An 18,838-nucleotide genomic window follows, 5' to 3' on the forward strand; every position below is an offset into this window, starting at 1 on the left:
CAGCAGCGGTGGCAGATTTGTCCTCTTAAATCCCTGCCGTTTGGCTAAAAGTTAGGCATGTAGTGGGAGTGTCTTCCAGCAGGGAGAGAGAATTGGGCAGGCAGAGGGTGAATCCTTCCATCCTAAACCATGAACGGTCCCACCAAGGTGTCTGTTTGTTGGAGTTGCCTACCAACAAATGTAACCATGATTAAAACAATGTGCTTGTTGCAAGATGCTAAATAAAACCAGCCATTTAATAAAACCAATCCATTTTAGTATAATAAAATACATCAGGTATGGGATATTTTATGAAAATGTTTAATTCAACTGTTTCTTTGGAATGTAGTAGTCATAGTTTGGAAATTTAAGTTACAGTTCAGTTCTATGTGATTTTTTTTTATGCTACTCAGTGTCTGAGAGTACAAATGTCATTTAAAGTTAAGGCTTCGCTGTTCATTTTGAAACAACAATTTACAAGTGTCGTATTGTCATAGAAAATAAAAATTTCTGTAAAAAAAATTTGCACAAAGTTTTATGATGGTACAAAACATGAAGCAATAATATACCAGTAAAATGAAATCATTTTACTACAGAAGATTTTTTTAGTTTTTCAATAAAGAAAAAAATATGTTATTTTACACTTTAAAAATTATGAAACAATCTAAAACAATATAAACTGAACATTTTGTAACACTGCCTTTACAAATTAATAACTTTATAAACATATATTTTTTTTAAATATATTTATCAGTGCAAGATACTTTTCAATGTAAAGTTGCAGTATCATTTTTCCTTTATTGAAGGGCAACTTTCATTCTATTACCTTCAGAGAAATCAAATCTTCAGTGCTAGATCCTCATTATCATAGTAAGGTCTGAAGACCACAAAGGAGATATATTTCTTTTTATGTTCACTGTTCTCAGTATGTTAAAAGAAGAAAAAAACCACCAACCACCAGCTTTACTGTTCAAAGAGATCAAGACCAAGAGCTGGACCAGAATCTATTGAAATCCATGGGAATATTTCAAAAGGTTTTGGACTTGGGCTCCCCAATGGGATTTTCTCTTCAAGGCAATATACGCATGTAACTCTCAGTCAGGTTAGTGGACTAAAAGTTTTTCAGCTAAGGAGAACAGACCCTAACACCTGAATCACAAGGTGGTAGTGTGCTGAAAATAGTTGTGAAAAATCCATTTTTTCTTTGGGTTAATTAACTAGCTGCTGCGATACTATCATGGTCAAATTACACTTGGATACAAATGAAAATTCTGCCTCTGCCAAAGTGAGTTTGACACTTGGGACGTTTCATGGACTAACTTTTATGCCTCACTTTCAGGCCTTAGGTGCTCTGTCTTACCTTCTGGAGGACCCAGGATCTACAGCCTGGGGAGGTAACTCTTCCAACTTAGGCATCTAAATGAGTGTTTGAATATTCACTATAGTTTCTGCCTTTAGGACTCATCTGAAGTAGCAACTGTCCAATGTTTTTTCTATCGGGTCTTCCTTTAAAATATTTTCAGTTTCCAGACTCATATTTTTACCTCCAGTCTCCCTCCCTTTTCTTCAATTTCTAGGTTACTGGTGGATTTTCTACAGGTTTTTCTGTTTTATGCTTCGTATTGGTGAAATGATATGCTTCAAAACATTTAATTGATAAATAGGGGTGGATTCTGTTGATCTAGTAATTCAAGGCTGAATTAGTCCTTCTTTAGTTCTAATCCTGGACAGGATACTTCATTGCTCTACTACAAAAGCAATTTTTGAAAAGACAGAAAGTCACAATCACTTCCCTAACTCTGCTCAGGGAATTCAGTGAGGAAAAAAGTGAGTTCAGCACTTTGCAGGATGTTCCTTTCCCCATGTTTGCATTGGTTTTACCTGCTGGTTGGTAGATACCCAGGGGAAGGTTAAAGCTGCCTTATTCCACTGCCTCCCCAGTTATGGCTGTGCTGTGTGCGGGTCACCGCAGAAAACCCAGGGGCTCCCCTCGCACCTGCAGGAGGGGAATGATCCCTCTGGTCCCTCGCCTCCTCCTACGGACCCCTGAGGGCAACAAAATGTTGTTTCTTTTTACCCTGTTGAACCAGCTGCATAGGCTGTTGAATATTATTTGTTCAATAGTATTTGTCCTAAAATATTAAAAAATTGCCACATAACTGTCAAACACATTTTTCTGACAGCTTATAGTACTCAGCTCACTGAATCTGTCACTATCTGTGCTTCTGGTCAAACAGAAACCTCCTGGTATGAAATGCCAATTGGATATAACAGGATGGTAAGAACATGCCCTACATGCACTGTGGGATTTTATTCTGCCCTCAGTACCCATGCGTAAGCCCAATTAGCATTGATTAGCATGAAAATACACGTTTACTGAGAGAACAGAACACTGGGTTCAGGTAGGGACAGGAGGAGGAAAGTTTCTCATTTTAAAGGCAATCTTTTCAGTAAGTGAATCATTTTCCCTAGTGTAATTAACAGGGAAGCTGTTCAGGGTAAAAGACATGTTTCATGACTTCAGGAAAAAAGATACTGTCACTTTATGCTGTTAAGAAGAAACCCAAAGTTCGACTTTGGAGGGTAAAGTTAAGAATTTTCCCTTATTTTTTAACACAAACTCTAATAAAATCCTTTGCCATTACCAGCAAGTTAAAGCTGCAGTTTTCTTTCCTTGGCAATGGCAAATGCTTATGAAATCTACTCAGAAAGAGAGAGAGGAAGAGAAGAGAAAGGGAGAGAGATTTTACATTTGAAAATACATTCTATATGAAAGAACAATAAAAGGGGATATTGCAGCTTTATACAAAAGGGTCAAGAGACATGAAGTTGAAATACAGAAAGCAGAACAATCGAGCCAGGTTGTCAAATCTGATTAGCCCTTGCCTTGCTGAGGCTACTTTCTTACACTAAAATATACTTTTCTTTTAGTCAGTGAGCCATCAGAATATGATTAAAGACAAGGGCATAACTGCAGAGAAGCAGAGCTGTAGTTAATGTTAACACAATGAGAAGCAGTACAAACAAAAAGGCACTTGAGAGGACATACACTAGCCAGTGCCAAGGACTTTTTTGTTTAGTTTTTAGGCAGTACACTCGGTTACCAGTTGTGTCTGATGATGGCACATACTCTTTTATGGAGTTCACAAGCACAAAATTTAGTACAACACTGAAAAACATCAATAAATTTTGACTGTATTGCTTCGTAAACAGAGCTGACACACTATATCGGTACTGATGCAGCAGTACTTTCAAAAACATCCTAACCCTTCTTTGCCTATGCACAACACGAGCAATTATACACAAATACAGGTGCGGGAGTCCACTAAATTGCTGTTACTCCAATATTTTCTGGGCACTGAGCTACAGACAGCATGTCCATCCAAAGGACCCCACTGAATACATTTTGTGACAGCATCTTGGATTTTGCACAGTAAAACCAAAATTATCCATTAACGGAAAACAAAAGAGAGGGAGAGAAAGAAAGACAAAATGAACTATAAGTCAATCATACTTGGTCTCAACACCAGCATTTGATTATTTCAAATAAAACCAACAGAAAAAGCAGACTGTACATGATTCAGATTGTTAACACAGATTGTTGTCCATGTTTATCGGTTACACACTCATTGAAGCTCCTGAGAAAAGCTTGGCTCAGTGTCATCAATGCACTTTTCAGCCTGTACAGTAAAAGAAGATCAACAGTTCCCCAGCACGACCGAGCTATGTCCTTCCATCCCGATTCTCTGAAACTTCTCCAGTCGCTTTATACCTTCATGCTTCCGAGTATGAATTCTGTGTGTTTAGTTTATCTTTTTTCAGTTTTACACCATCGACCAGTTCAAAATTGTAATTCTCCAGTGCAGACAAGTTCCTCTCTGACATCCCATTGTGCCAACAGGCACAGTACAGGACAACTCCACAGATGGCTCCTAAAAGCACCCCGAGTGCACTCATGGCTATGATGGTAATAAGGATTGGGTCTAGGGTCTTCAGGACGTTGCCTGGTTTCCTGGAGATGTTATCATCGTAGTCCTCGCCTGTATGGTATGGAGGTGTAAACCCTGAAATGGAGTAAAGAATTGCAGAATTTTGAGACCTGATTCTAGGTAGAACTTTGTTTGATGAGTTGGAAATTTGGAGAAAGGACAACAAGTTTCTGACATAAATTGCTACATGATTTGAAAACCTAGCTTCTTGGAGGTAGTCATAAACAGCTGAAAAGTATAACGCAGCCCAAATAGTTGTTGGTTTTTTTCATACTGTTCTCCAATCCCTGAATCTGCTGCATGTTAGTAGGGGTCTGATTCTGCCTTGGATTAAGTGGGAGTCTTGGGAATGAATAACCAGACCTTTTGATTATATTTTGCCAGCTTGCAGTATTTAGCTCAAAAATGTTAATTAAATCTTGTGAATGTTTATAGCCTTAGACATTGTTTGGGAATCTCCAGCCGTTTTGTGTCCATCTCCACTTCACTGACTTCAGGATTGGACCTTGAAACGTAAATAGTGACAGAAGTGACACAGAAGAGCACTCTGCCCTCTTGTGTAAAATATTCACTGGGTACCATAACGTTTTCCCTCAACCCTTTCAGTTTATGAAAGAGATCCAATAAGCTTGCAAACCCTGCTAATTGTTGCAGGAAAAGCCAAAAAGTCTTTTTGGACAAACCCTGCTTTCACTGAAATCAATGATAGCAATCCCGTTGACTGTAACAGAAAAAACTTAAGCTCGTTGCCTGAAAAATGCAAGCATATTTCATTATTGGGACAATATGACAATTATGATCCATTTAATGATCCATTTACAGCTATCATCATTGAAAATGATAATGCTTCGGTAGACTGGTCATAAAATGACATTTTCAGCCAGGTCTGAAGAAACAATTAGCCTAGAAGAGTTTTGAGCCCAAGTACCTAGACACTGCATGAGTCATAAATTGTAAGATATATAATGATAGCTGTTTCTTCAGCTGTGGACAAGTCTTCTAGATAACAAAATAATAAGGAGCTACAGTGTGCATGCATATATAAGTATACAATATAACAAATTATGTATATAAAGTTTGAAAGGTTTGAGGCAGGTATAAATGATACAAAGTCCATAAGATTATATGGCATAGAAGAATAAAACTATTAAATCCTTCAAATAAATGTAAGCCCTTCTTAGCATCTGACCTAGATAAATCAAAAACCTTGATACAATATGCAGTTAGAAAACTAATCTATAAATAAATAAATAGAATACACAAATTCACATGAAAATACACTTTAAAATTAATTCCCTTTTAATAATAACAACACAATTTTTACCTGTTTGATTACTTTCTGGGTCTTCTTCTTCATCTATTTCATTCTCCACATCAGTTGATTCTAATGAAGCAAAGAGAATTGACATTGATTATTAGGGTTACAAACACTGATTGACTATCATGCTGACAATAATGGTATAGCAGATTTTCCTGTGTCAGAGCATCATTATGTTAGCTTGACAGAACTGTTCATTATGATGGGCTCTGAAAATTAATGGAGAAAAAAAGAAAGATTTAAAAACCCTTCTCTGCCCAGTCTTGGCACAGTTTTAGTTATCAGCAGGGGTTTTCCATGTCTGGGAAAGAGAAATCGGTGTGATGAATTAGCATCATTCATTGTATTTACAATTTTGGAGCCCAATTCCATAACACTTCATCAGTGTAGGCATAGTTAATCACAAGAATGGTTTCACTGACTGCAGCGAGACCACTTGTGTTTGGGCTTCAGACTAAGCTTTTGGCTTTAGCTCCCACAGGCCAAAATCTTTGCTCAGCATTTGGTTTGAACAACTGAAACATGTGGAGGTAGGAAAGAAGTTACCTTCCTCTCTCATTTGGAGTCAGGGAAATACCATCACTGTGGTCCCAGCACCATTCTTGGCACTGAGGACACTGCAGGAGGACCAAGCAGTGCGTCCTGCCTCTTTCCTGGTAACTGCCACTCTGGTGGCATATGATGAACCCCAGGAGAAGGACTGTGTGATAAAAAGAGATTGTACCATTTTCTCATCCTGCAGTGAAATTACCACGTAGCTGAAGTCTCACGTTACCCTCAAAAGGCTATTAGCTACAAAAGGGAAGGAACACCCTCTATTATTGCTCTCAGTTGTGTTGCCAACTTGCATGGCATAAGTTTATATTTCTAATGCTGAGGGTTCTCAGTTCTATTCCCTCTTCTAGATAAAAGTCATTGCTTCATTTCCATCATGAAGGACAGGGTTCAGTTGCTTGTGTTTATCTGGGGTTGCTACTGCCAAATTACGTGCAGTATGCAATGCACGTATGATCAGCAGTGACTGGAATAACTCAAGACTGGCCAGAAATAAAAGGACTCAAATAGCATCTCAGGAATAGCCTGGCTCAGATGTGGAAAAGGCCATGTTCTAACATTACTTCATGTCCCACGTGTCTGGGAGCTGGTGACTACAGCAAACAAGTCACAGCAAACTCAGAATTACAGAACAGCAGAGGATAGACCAGGGGCCATTTCACCCTATCCTGTAAGGGTTTGATATGGTGCTTTAAAAAACGCTAGGGTAGAATTAAAGTAGGCTTGGTGGTAAGTGATCTAAAAAGAGTGAAGAAATAAAACTGGATTTTGAGCATTAGTTAAAACAGGGAAGAGCATTAGGAAAAGCAGAGAAATTTAAAGAGGACAGCAATATGAAATATAGGGAGAGATGTGAGGATGTGAACATGCTGCGACCCATGTCAGTAGGATGCCAGTTCTGATCCAAAAGACTGCAGTTGCTGTGGTACTGAGGTGATACCAGTGGCACTTACTATGAATAAAGCTATAGGCTAGATCAGGATATTTTCAGTGCAAAACTTCCTGTAGAGTCAATAATTGTCTATCCCTTTCTCACAGAAACAAACAGCTATCAAACCAAAATAAATAATGTTTTGGATGAGATTTCTATATGTTTTTGCTATTCATACTTACTTCGGCAATCCTCTTGTGCTACGTGGTTGTCAATTTTAATATCATCCACAGCAATTCCTCCAGTTCCTTTTCCAATTTCTCCCTCAATAACCACCTGGCAAAATAGGATAATGTTCACATTGTTTTCCTGTTAACACACAATTGCAGCATTCAGGATATCTTAATTAGTTGTTAACACATATCTTCACTTGTCATGATGCCACATCTACATGTGCTTTGATTGTGGCCTGCCAATCTGCACTGCATGCCTTTATGAACTTATATATGCAAATGTGAATTTATAGAATGTCATAACTTCATTAAAGACTTTTACACCAGCAGCAAAACTGTGGCAAGGATGCAGTTTTGTGACATGAGAAATGATTTCTAAACCATTTATTTGGCCTTTGATAACAAATTGCTTGTATTACTGTCAGCTGAGATACCATGAAATATGCCACTATTACTACTGTCACAGCAATAGCACCACATCTGGAGGTATAATACTGTGTACATAAATCCTTCAGTGACATTTTCTGCTATGGTGTATAAAACATGACCAGCAAGGTTTTACTGGCCTTGGCTCCGTTAGTTCAGCGAGGAGTGGCCAAGCTCACCTGATAGTGTTTCACAGACTTGTGAAGAAGAACGCGTCCTTCTTTCCAGCAGTTTGCCTGGTGCCCGCTCAGGGTCCACAGCACCTGATCGTATTCGTCTGGCTTTTGGTACCGCAGTTTGATCTTCAGGGTGCCGACATGTGCGCCGGACATGTGGTACCAGAAAGTCATGCAGTGGGCAGAGTTCTGCGAGTAAATCACGGGGCTCAGCAGTCGGGCGACTTTCCCTTTCTGTCTTTCGTCAGCTTGCGAGTAAATGAAATTGCCATCTCCTACTGTGACAGAAGGACTGTGTTAGGAATAGCCACCAGCTTTCATATTCTTTGTTTACCTAAGAAGCCCCAACCACCCCCCGATCATTTTGCCTTCTTTCCATTCTGATGGGTCAAACCTCACAACCAAGAGAGTCGGAGGGTGTTGGTTTGGGAGCTGTAGGAAAGCTGATGCGCTCTAAGGAGTGTTTATTTCTTCTGGCAGTCTCCTTTGCTGTTCATTGGGATGCTTTGTGCTGAGAATGAACTGTAACAAGATGTTCACTACATGGCACACACAAGGCATTTTCTTTTGCTCAGGGAAGGAGGCAAAAGCATGTTTGGTGTGACAGCATATGCTCCATTAGTCAGCGTGCACCTCCTGAAGAAAGCCAGCCCTAGTTCAGCAGGCTAGACGGAAATCCCTCAGGGCCTACTCTACACTAATTGTGCAAAGAGCTATTTTTAATCTCTGTTTAAAGTAATGTGTGCTCGAGAGGGCAAGATTAGAATGGGAAGAACACTGGAGGATAAACTAGCTTTGAACAGCCATGGTCAGAGATCGGGAACTGAGATCTAAACAGTGCTCCTAAATAGAGTCTGAGTGTTGTCACAAACAGTGCCAGAGTTATTCCCTTGATTTTAGCAATAATATATTGGGGTCTGTATATTGTGAGCTGCTTCCTGAAAGAGTAAGATTATGGCTGGTATTTTCTGAAGAGCATAATGGATTTATACTTGTTGAAATCTGAATACCTAATACCCTTAACTTGTAAAATTACTTGCTTAATCACACTGGGAGAGAAGCATGTGGGAGTGTGATTAGTTTGGTAACAGAAAATTGCTAAGTAAGATACCGACTACAGAGAAGTGCTTCTGATTTACACCAGCCAGGCATCCATTCCAGTCAGCTTTTGAACAGCTTCTTTGTGGAGAATTATGGTGGAAAAACATGAAGTTCATCCTGGTGTGTATAAGAATGGATTGCATGTGTAATGCACTCACACAAAAGCGTGGAGACAGCGTTTACTGGCATTGGTATAAAGTTATTTTGAAAGCAGGAAGGAGAAAAGTAATAATAAGAAATACTATTTCTCAAATGCTGAAATAAGTATATCTATCTCTGTTTATACCAATGTTTAAACAAAATAAAAGTAAAAAGAGGCAAAATAAGATGTTTTGGAAGGGTGATGTTTTATCAGCATTGGTCTTTGCTTATACATGATATTCTTGAATTTCATTTGAAATAAGGTATAATTGAGACTTGCTGAATTGTAATGGTGTAGACCTGCACCAATGAAGAAGGGATAGATGAGCATTGCCACTCGGGGAAGTATAAGAAGGACAGGGTAGTAAAAGGTGAACCAGGAACAAAGAGGAGTGGGTTAAACCCAGTGGTTGGAAGGAGTGGGCCTAATAAATGGGAAAGGGAAATATTTCTTCTAACAGGAGACAAGGATGTTTTCTTTTATTTGGATTTTTCTGTGGGCAGTCAGAAGTATCCTGGCCAATATGCATGTGGAAGTATCTGGTCTTTGAAAGAACTTTATAAGGGAAGAGGATATTAAATTGCCAAAAAAATTTAGGCTTTTTTTCCCTTTTTTCTGTCTTACTGCAGTAACATCTTGTCCAGCTTCTTCAGCAGCAGTGCTTGTACCTATATGTTCTTTCCAGCTTTGCTTCTTTGCAGAGGGCAGCACAACATCTGCAAATCTCATCAAAGAATAGTGATAGGGAAATCCGAAGGGAGGAAAAAAGAAAAATAATCACAGCATTAGGATGGCTGTCTCAGTTGGAAGACCTAACTTTGGCCAGATTTAATCACAACATGTATAATTTGAAGTGACATACAGCATATCCTGCTGTCTTAAAGCAATTGCTATTGAAGATCACTTCTGTGGAGTTTCTTCAGCTTTATACAAGTGCAGCTGAGAGCAAGATATGCCTGGGAATTGCTCATTGCGGTTCTCCCAATATATAGGGGGCCTTGCTGTGTAGTGGTGACACTGAGGGGCTTGTTTGGGATGGTGGTGCCATTCAGACTGCTTGTGGTCTGCGTTCACACCCACCCCACTCATTCTGTACCTGCTGGCAGGCGAATGACAAACCTGGCAAGTGAAGGTGCCCTTAGAGTTGAAGGAAAATTTTGGAAAATATTGGAAGTTAGTGCAGTAAGGAGCAAAAGGGGCTGCCTGTAAGACTTACTGAAGATACAGCTAATGGAACAAATAAGTCTTCTGCACTAGCAGGGCCCAGCGGAAACAACAAAATCTCATTTTGAAGAATATCATTTCTTCATCTCTTGATTGAAGACAGGTTCAGTCTCTCTATAATCCTTGGTGGCAAAGTGCAGATAGCTCTCATTTCCAGAATATTATTGCAGTGCTGGGTCAGGAACTCTGTCTTCATTGTCTTAATTAGAGCTTTACTTATGCATGCCTTTTAGATTTTGTCAGTCTCTGGCTAACATAGCTTTTAACCTCCTTTCAATGTCAGATCCTACTGAGCCATTTCACTTTACTCTACATCAATTTTTCCACCATTACAGCCTTCACTTCAGCTAACTGCATTTAGTTAATTTGATGCCATTTATTTGTACAATGCCATTTATAGTCAAAGTATTATAAGTTTTTTTTTCCCTGAAACTACTGTACTTGTCTTAAGATTCAATTGAAAGTGTCTCAGAATGTAAAAAGTCCAATTTTGTCTAATTTCCTTGTCATTCTCATTAGGCAAAGGGGTTGCAGAAGTGGGAAGAGGGATTCATCTCAACACATTTGATTAATCTGCACGTATGCAAGAGAGAACACTAAGGCGAGAGGCTGTGCAGGTCACACAGCACCCTCCCTTCACCACTAGCCAGCAGCATATTTATTGCCTAATTATGCAGAGCCATGAATTAGATACTACAAAACCAACCAATAAATTTCCCAGGGTGATATTTTTGGAAAAACTGTGTGTGAGCAAAGGGATGGCTATAATCTCCAACTCCTGCTGGAGAGGAGGAGGGCATGGGAAGTTTCACTTACAACATCTTTCTGTGGTGGGCAGCCCCTGTAATTACAAACAGGAACAATGTGAGGTTTGTTTATGACTGTATCACTTGCTAAGTGATATTTGCAGAATATTTGGTCATTCAGATTTTTTTCTACCCTAGATGGTGGTTATCCAAAGGCGACTCAGGAGAAGGGAATATCTTCAATTCCTGACAATAAATGATCTTTATTCCCCAACAGAAAGGATAATTATGGTCAGTTGTGACTACATGTAATGGGTTAGGTTGCCTAGAGAATCAGCTTTGAGACTTTACGTATTTTAGGCATAATTCATTCTCCTCTGGTTTTGGAAGGCATGTTGGTATTAAACAGAACAACCTCTTCCCCTGTAAAATGGCTAAATCATGAACTCATGATTACCTGTGTGGTCTTGAATTGGCCCAGTTTTGCTGGTCAGGATTGCCCACTTTAAATCCACCTGGTTGTCGTGCTCCCAGTGGCACAACGTCTTTTGGGATCCCCATCCAAAGGCACAGTTGAAGTTGTATAGTGGCAGCTCTGCAGGGAAAGAGAGAAAAGGAGAGACAAAATGTGATTATTAATTGCATAATTCAGATTTTGTACTTCAAAACCAAATGCATGCATTTGACCATTAACAGAGCCGTTCCTACTTGAAACTGAGAATCTGTAGCAAGAGCAGCCCTGCTGGGAAACAGATTAAGAACGACTATTTCTGGTAAATGATGTGGTTGCTTCTTGTCTCTTTATGACTCATATTTTGGGATTTTTTTGTGGTTAGATTAATTTTTCTGATTTGCCCATATTAGCTTGTGACTGTACTGTAAGAAAGCTCTGGCTTACTTATCAGATATATTTGCTGGTTGATAATATCTATTTGTACCATAACTGTGCAACGTTTTGCAATAACTCACAATAAGATTTGGACAAAAATAAGAAAGGGCAGAAACACTAATGGAATGTCCTTGGCACAAAAGGATTTCTGGTGAAATGTATAGTACGTGGCTTCAGTAAGGAACTTATTTCAGCATCTTCCAGACAGTTAAGTAGGCCCACAAGATGGCAGCATTGAAATGGACAAATTGAGCCGGAAAAGGGACAAATGTGGCTGATTGCCAAATGAACTCAAAATAAGCTTCAAAACAAGCTCCACGTAAAACAAGGGAAGTCTGGTATTATGGTCAGGATGAGATCATATCTTGTTTTCAGCTTCTCCTCAATTCTGCCCAAAGGTTTAATACATAGTAGCTTATTTTCTTCAATAGAACTTGGAATTTGAATGGAAAGATTATACAAAGATAGCATATAAATCCCTTGCATTTCTTATTTTCAGAAGCAGTTTGAAACCTTTTGGGCTTTTGGTTCCTACCCCATTGCTATGAACCTTTATCTCACCTTGAGCAATGACAGCTCCCAGTAGAGCAATACCCTTCCCACAGCAATGTGACCAAATCCTGAAGTCTTTTCTCAGGCATGACTCATGCCTTATTAAAGGAATAACTTAGGTTTACTTTAATGAGATGCTTTGTGCAAGTATGAACTAAGAACAAAAGACTCTGTGCTCCCATCAATATCAGCTCTGGGGGAAGAATTGTGTTCTTTTGCTTTCTTGCCCATTATAAAAAAAAAAAAGCCAGGAAAGATAATGCAGCCCCTAGAATGTGTTTTGTTTATTGTGGGAAAATATGGAGAAATATGGAAGTGTGTTGGGACCTGTGGCTGGCTAGGCCTTTGAGGTGGAGCTCTTCCAGTCTGAAGAGGCAACGACCTCCTCCACGTAGTGAGCTGCCCAGGGAAGACTGGAAAGGCTTTTGAACTCACAACCCAGATTTTTAATGGAAAGTAAACTAGAATAATCATTTTATCAACACAGAGAAAGCCTCAGGTGAGTAGGTTAAGACAGAATGGATATAAAAAGGGTTCATCTATCATTCTCTCCTTGCCTGCTGTGTCCTTGTTTGGCGGGTCCTTGCTCCCAGACACAGTTTTAACTCAATTCACTGGATTCCTGCATTGCAGCCACTGTGCCCTCTCCCCTCTGGCCCCTAGAAAATTTCTTTCTGTCAGCAGAGAGGTCTGAGCATACGGCAGCTCCTGCCCCTCTCCTCTGCCTGTCAGTACCTCGGCTGTGCTGCGGCATCTCTCCGCACTGATTCTTCACTCCTTCCTTTCATCTGCCCCATCCTGCCTGCCTCCCTGCTCCCTCCTGCTGGCCTCCAGAGCGGTCTACTCCACATTGTCACGAATATGGCATCCTAGCTGGGAACAAATGAATTAAACAGATAATGTCTGGCACAGGAATTCAATGTGGAGAAAACATGTTTCCTGGAGGACCCTAGGCCTTTCTAGGAAAGGGGCAGATCATGGTGAATAATCTCTCTTTGGGCTCAAAATGTTGAAGAAGCAGAACTCAGCCTGTGCGCACATGAGTGCGGAAAGGCAATCCATTATGTTTCTTTCTTCAGTATATGATTTTTTTTTTTTTCTAGACAATGGGGCCATGATCAAAGACATCTTGCCCAAAAGGGGACATCTGAAAATCAAGGGGAGTTTTTAAAGAAACAGAGTGACATTGAAATGAATTAAAGTGTTTTAAGTTCGTGAAAAATAGCCTTTCATTGTCAAGGAGGCCTAGGGAGAGCTATATTGCATGGCTTTGACATCAGAGCCATGAAACAGAACTTTAGAAAATGTAAAACAAAATTAATCTTATTAATCCCGAAGGATTATATCATGCAAAGCTAGTGATAGCCTGTGTGGTATTCAAACCACAAGAAAGGAGAACAGTGGTAGATAGATCACATCAATCTGAAGATATCACACAGCATAAATGAGCACATAGCACAAAGAGATTGAAAGGACTGCTATTATTCAACTCTGAATAAAAATAAATAGTAGAAGACACAGGAGAAGTATGTAAATGGGTGAAGAATCCAGAGAAGGAAGATTATTCTGTTTTCTCCATTTCATAGCCTGAGAACTGTGAGATATCTGGTGAAGTTCAATGTGGATCAAAGGAAAAGAATTCTCATATGATGTGAGCGATACTTGCTTCCCTTGAATGCTGCTAAGGCTGAACACAATTCAAAGAGAACTGGACACTGAAATGGGTAAGGAAAATATCCAGAATTTAATCGTTAGTTCTGAAGTGCAGGGAGTGACAAAAGCCTTTTGCCTCATGGTCTGAAGCCAGCTCTGAACATTGGGATTAGAAGGAGAGTTTCAAAGCAGAGCTAAATTTCACAGCACCATCTAATAAAGAATTTCTTATGCTTTCATTTGAAATATATAGTCCAGGAAATTGGCAAAGAGCCTAAGTCTGATATGCTTTGGCCATGCCTGTGTTCCTTGGCTTTGGTCTCACAGACAGCATGGTGTAGCACATAAATGAACTTCTTTTCCATGCAGAAGTTAATGAGAATCCCCTGAAATTGAGCAGGATTTGACCAGTAACCTGCTCTCAGTTAGCTATTTCTTGCTAGGTTCCTATTGTTTTCTTAAAAGTGATTGTGTTAATATATTCCTTAGACAATCACAGCAACGGGATCGAAGGTCAAAGGCAAGGCGTTTCAGAGTGCTTTTATTTTATGGGCTCCTTAAACATGCCATCTCTTATTGTCTATTCTTATGTCTCTTCCAATGCTTCTCCCAGGGACCCATAAAAAGAAAAAATAGACCTACTAGCCAATTAATAATAGACACTTGTAGCATCTGGATAGGTTCATTAGTCGTACGGACAATGGATCTGCCCCAGCAGCAAAAGACAGAATAGTTCAACACTTCTATTAAAGGTCCCAGGAGGCTGATACAGTAGCTCACAGTAAGCTACAGGCAAGTTCTTTGTCCTTGAACTATAGCTTGGCAGCTCTGGTGGAAGGAAGGAAAGTAGGGACGAGTAGCATTTGGCAGGCTCCCTCTGCAGCGCTGGCCCATTCACCTGCTAGGATAATTCTCCTGCCAATAGGTGATTGATCTCTGGGTTTGTGTGTATTGAGAGGATGAAGAAAACCAGCTATTATGTAACCAAATAGCAGCACTTCAGATGAGAATCTGAGAGGGAGGTGTGACGAAATCCCATATGCCTTTTTCAAAATGTAGGGTACGTGATACTGAATTAAAACAGATTTATCCTCTCAAAGAATAACCAACAGCTGTACTTCTTGACCACATCTTGCTCACAGCTGGAACCATTACTGTACACAGACAAGAAAGTCATTTGAAAGTCTAGTTGAGTGAGTTTCTTGCAAGTCTGTTAATCTTTCGTAGCCCACAGATTTTGACACATTTTTATAACTCCTCCACCAAGAGGCAAGAAGAAGCATGATGGCATTAAAGATGCTATGAAAATTCTCTATAGGATGCTCTTGCCAAAGGGTAAATCAACATTAAAATGGGAAATTACAAACATAATTTGGACCACTTCGAAGTAGTATATTGGGTCTGATTCATATTTGCATTTCACCTTTTTATACCACTTACAGTGGCAGCACAGAATTACCTTAAATGATAGTAAATGATAATTTAACTGCTTTAATATCCCTTTGTTGATGCAAAGTTGTCCCACCATAAATGAGAACCAGACCTATTCTACCTTTAAATGATTTCTTAGCATAGATTTTAACCTCAGGATTTCTTAGTTATATTTTTCTGAAATAGCTATTACGTTTGTGAAAAACAAGATACTTTACTTCTTGAAAGTCTGCTTTACAAGGGACTGAGCTTACATGATAAGAGCACATAATGTAAATGAACAGCTTGCTCTGTATGTAAATAGCTAAGAGTCAAGCATTTCAAATAGTCCTTTGGAATTGAAAAAGATGCGTTCAAAAAGACTAGATGTTGGTGAGTCTTAGGTCTGAGGCCTGAAAGGTATTTACCTTGACAGACAGATTTGTTAAAGGCATCTTTTTAAGTTTGAGGAGGAAAGTAGATCCTCTGTTAAAAAAAATCTAAACCTTTAAACATTTTTAGCAGTTTGAAATCATGATTCTTTTTTATTTTCTTACAATTCAGTCCCCTTGAAATGAACTGTAAAAGTCTCTTTGATGGAAAGCTTGTTTGTACACGGAGGCTTTCCAGCTATTTGCTCTTAACTGTTTCCATAGTGTATGAAAGCTGGTTGGAACAGGATAATCTCAGGCTTTGACACACACAAGCATGTTAGTCTGGGATAACAAGATTAGGGGTGTTTGCAGGTTTGAATGCAGGCAGGAGGACAGCGATACATGGCGTTAGCACCTATTGCAGAAGTACCTGCACCACGGCAGGTGCTTCTACTGAGAGGGCTGTTAAAGCTCTGTCCTGAATCACCATGGCACAAGCTGCTGTGGCCAGCACTGGCGCGGTGTAGCTTGTGCAGGGTTACCTGCTGGAGCCTGCATCCTGCAGCTGATCTGGAATAGCTCTTTGGCTTGGAGTTCACCATTTACCTCAAGGTGTATTAGCATCTTAAGGTAAACTAGCCCTTAAAGGGAATTAAGGCTGAAGCTGAAGGCTCAGTCCTTGGCGTGTTAAAGTCATACCTTGTTCAGCTTGAGAATAGCTGAAAGAGCTGGAGTGCACTGATCCTCAGCCAGCTGAGGGCTGGGGGGGGGCACTGAGCAGCTCTGTAACTTCAAGGCCAATTTAAACTACATCATACATGGCTGCCATAGCAGACTCTTGCTCCCTGTTGCATGGCCTCATGTTCTGATGTGCTTCAGCGTGCCCGCTAGGTCCACCCATGCCCCTTCAGCAGAAGGAAATGCTTACACCATCTTCATGCCGGGAGGCGTTTCCCCATGTTGAGGGAATTTCTGTCTGCCCCTTTTGGGGAATTTTCTGGCTGGTTTTCAGTGAGGGATTATGAAGAAGCTGGAAACCTTTATGTCTTAAACTGGAGATTCTGGAAACCTTATTCTTATTTATTAGCATCTGACTGATCTCTATCTATGATCTTTGTAATGTGCTGCCATGTGGGAGCGGGGAGTTTGGGATGTGAACTTATCCCTTATTCCCCGGAAGGAAACAGTTCCTACCAGCACAATGCAGGGAAGTAACATTGGCATGCTCTGAAGGGAACCTCAGAAACTCCTTTAGTAGAGAAAAAACTTGGCTCCTCTCGGAGTAAGCAAAGGTGGTGCAGGAGGGAAGTAAGGAGAGAAAATGAGGATATCTTAATCTCTGGCAGAAACAGTCAATCTATTACTGGAGAGTCCCACCCAAGCCAAAGGGATTAAACACAACCTGCAAGTGCAACTGGCACTAGGGAGGAGGGAGGAAAACTGCATTGCACAGAGGCACTTTATGAATTTGCATTTTGTTTAAATGCAAGTAGTTAGAAACACTAAAAAAATCCTTGATTTCAGCGAAATAGAAAGCTAAAAGATAATTTCAGACATAAAAATTAAAATGTTTTACTCTAAAACCACCACACAGCATCCTTTCTTCCTTTGCACCCCCCACCCCTTTCCGAACTGTGGGATCACCAGCAGCCCTCCAGCCCTTCAGCAACGCTGGCTGTGGAAGAGCAGTGTGGAGAGGTGTCCCGCGAAGGCAGGCCAGCCTGCCATCGTGTTTCTCATTGCACTGGTACTCCACAGTCTCCCTCTGATAATAAAGCAGGGCAGAGCTAGAAATAGTCTATGCTGAGTAAGCCAACTGGATGGCCCTGGTGACAAATTTTGAGGGGAGTAAAGCCATTCACCTCTCCAACATCAGAACGCAGAGGCTGAGAGTGGGAGCAACATCTGAGATAAAACCGCTCTATCTCTTAATCAGGTCGACACCATCAGTGTCCTTTAGGAAACTTTTGCATTATTAGTCCCTTTTTTTTTACTTGAAGCAAAAGCAGATTGTGTCACATGGTTGAGGAAACAATGATAAACACTTACCCACCCTGTTAATAAATCACTTGAAAGACTGTGCCTGACTGTACTTTAATGGAGGAAATGGGAGTAACTGAAAACTGACCTCTTTACCGCTCCACGATTATTAATGAAAAGCATTTTAAACTGGTGCTCATAGTTTTTGGAGTTTGGGTTTTCTGCCCAAATCTATCCTCTCCCCCACTTCCAGTAAATTGTACAGGATATTAAAAAATGGTATGAAAGCTATGGAAGCAGCAAACTAAGGATTTTAAAAGCTGCTAGTTATTCTATTGATTAAGTAAAAAGGACCTGCTGCCAGTGACAACTTGTTTTTCCCTTTTCAAGTTCATGGTAGCAGTTTCTGTAACCCCATTTTGAGAAAACTTTCTAGAAAACAATATTGTAAAACTGCCAGCTCCCTGGTGGAGAAAACTGGCAAACTACTTGTCTTAGTTTTGTAAAACCAGGGATATAAATAGTGAGTGGGCCTGTGTGGCTCTGTTTTTGTTTTCCCGGAGTTTGCAAACACACTTTGTGTCACTGACTTGCCACATTTAAACAGAGTGCACTGTGTCATTAAGTTAGTTTAATTTTGTCAGCATTTGGCATTTGCTGATGCAGAAGGAAATCTTGTTCTCTGCTGTGTCTACATGTGGATGAAAGGAATAAAATATTTACTGTACAGAGCTGAGAGACCAGATGCTTCTTTACTTCAGAGACTTTTAGGGAATGGGAAGTCAGGAAGTGCTGCAATTCATTATTTTGTCTCTGGCATGAAATTTGGGTATGGAATTTATTATGTTTTCAATAAGAAAAATCTTTTTTTTTTACCTGGTTGTAATGTATTGTCTATTACTGTTGGCTTTTCTGTATTCAGCACTGTAGTACCACCTGGAAAAGAAATTATGCATATCATGATACATGGGACACAACAAAGGACACAGAAGTCATTAGGAATATCCTATATATAAATCTGAAGTATTACCACCTTTATTAGATGTGTAGGTAACTGAGTATGTGAGCTTAAGCATGAAAATATGACATTAAAGATCTGGTTCCCTTTATCAAAAAAACCCCCCAAGAACTCGTCATTAAATAAAGCTGTATATCTTTAGAGTCCTTGCAAACACCAGCTAATCAATCCTCACCATGACCCTGTGGCTGTCCTCATTTCA

General features: G+C 39.9%; 1 protein-coding gene across 3 annotated transcripts in view; it reads right to left on the reverse strand.

Moving 5' to 3' along the window:
- Positions 1-284: 284 nt before the first annotated feature.
- Positions 285-18,838, reverse strand: part of NRP1 (neuropilin 1) — a 114,873-nt gene continuing 96,319 nt past the window's right edge. For 2 of the 3 annotated variants that reach the window (XM_076331839.1, XM_076331838.1), the window contains exons 13-18: positions 18,495-18,554; positions 11,218-11,355; positions 7,551-7,822; positions 6,955-7,048; positions 5,293-5,352; positions 285-4,043 (exon numbers count right to left, since the gene is read on the reverse strand). In XM_076331839.1, coding sequence (XP_076187954.1) covers positions 3,754-4,043; positions 5,293-5,352; positions 6,955-7,048; positions 7,551-7,822; positions 11,218-11,355; positions 18,495-18,554 — 914 coding nt within the window. In that variant the 3' untranslated portion in view covers positions 285-3,753. Of the gene's footprint in view, positions 4,044-5,292; positions 5,353-6,954; positions 7,049-7,550; positions 7,826-11,217; positions 11,356-18,494; positions 18,555-18,838 lie in introns of all 3 variants that reach the window. The other variant, XM_076331840.1, reaches the window with a different exon arrangement.

Source organism: Aptenodytes patagonicus, chromosome 2 (genome assembly GCF_965638725.1).
Source record: "Aptenodytes patagonicus chromosome 2, bAptPat1.pri.cur, whole genome shotgun sequence".
NCBI lineage: Eukaryota > Metazoa > Chordata > Aves > Sphenisciformes > Spheniscidae > Aptenodytes > Aptenodytes patagonicus.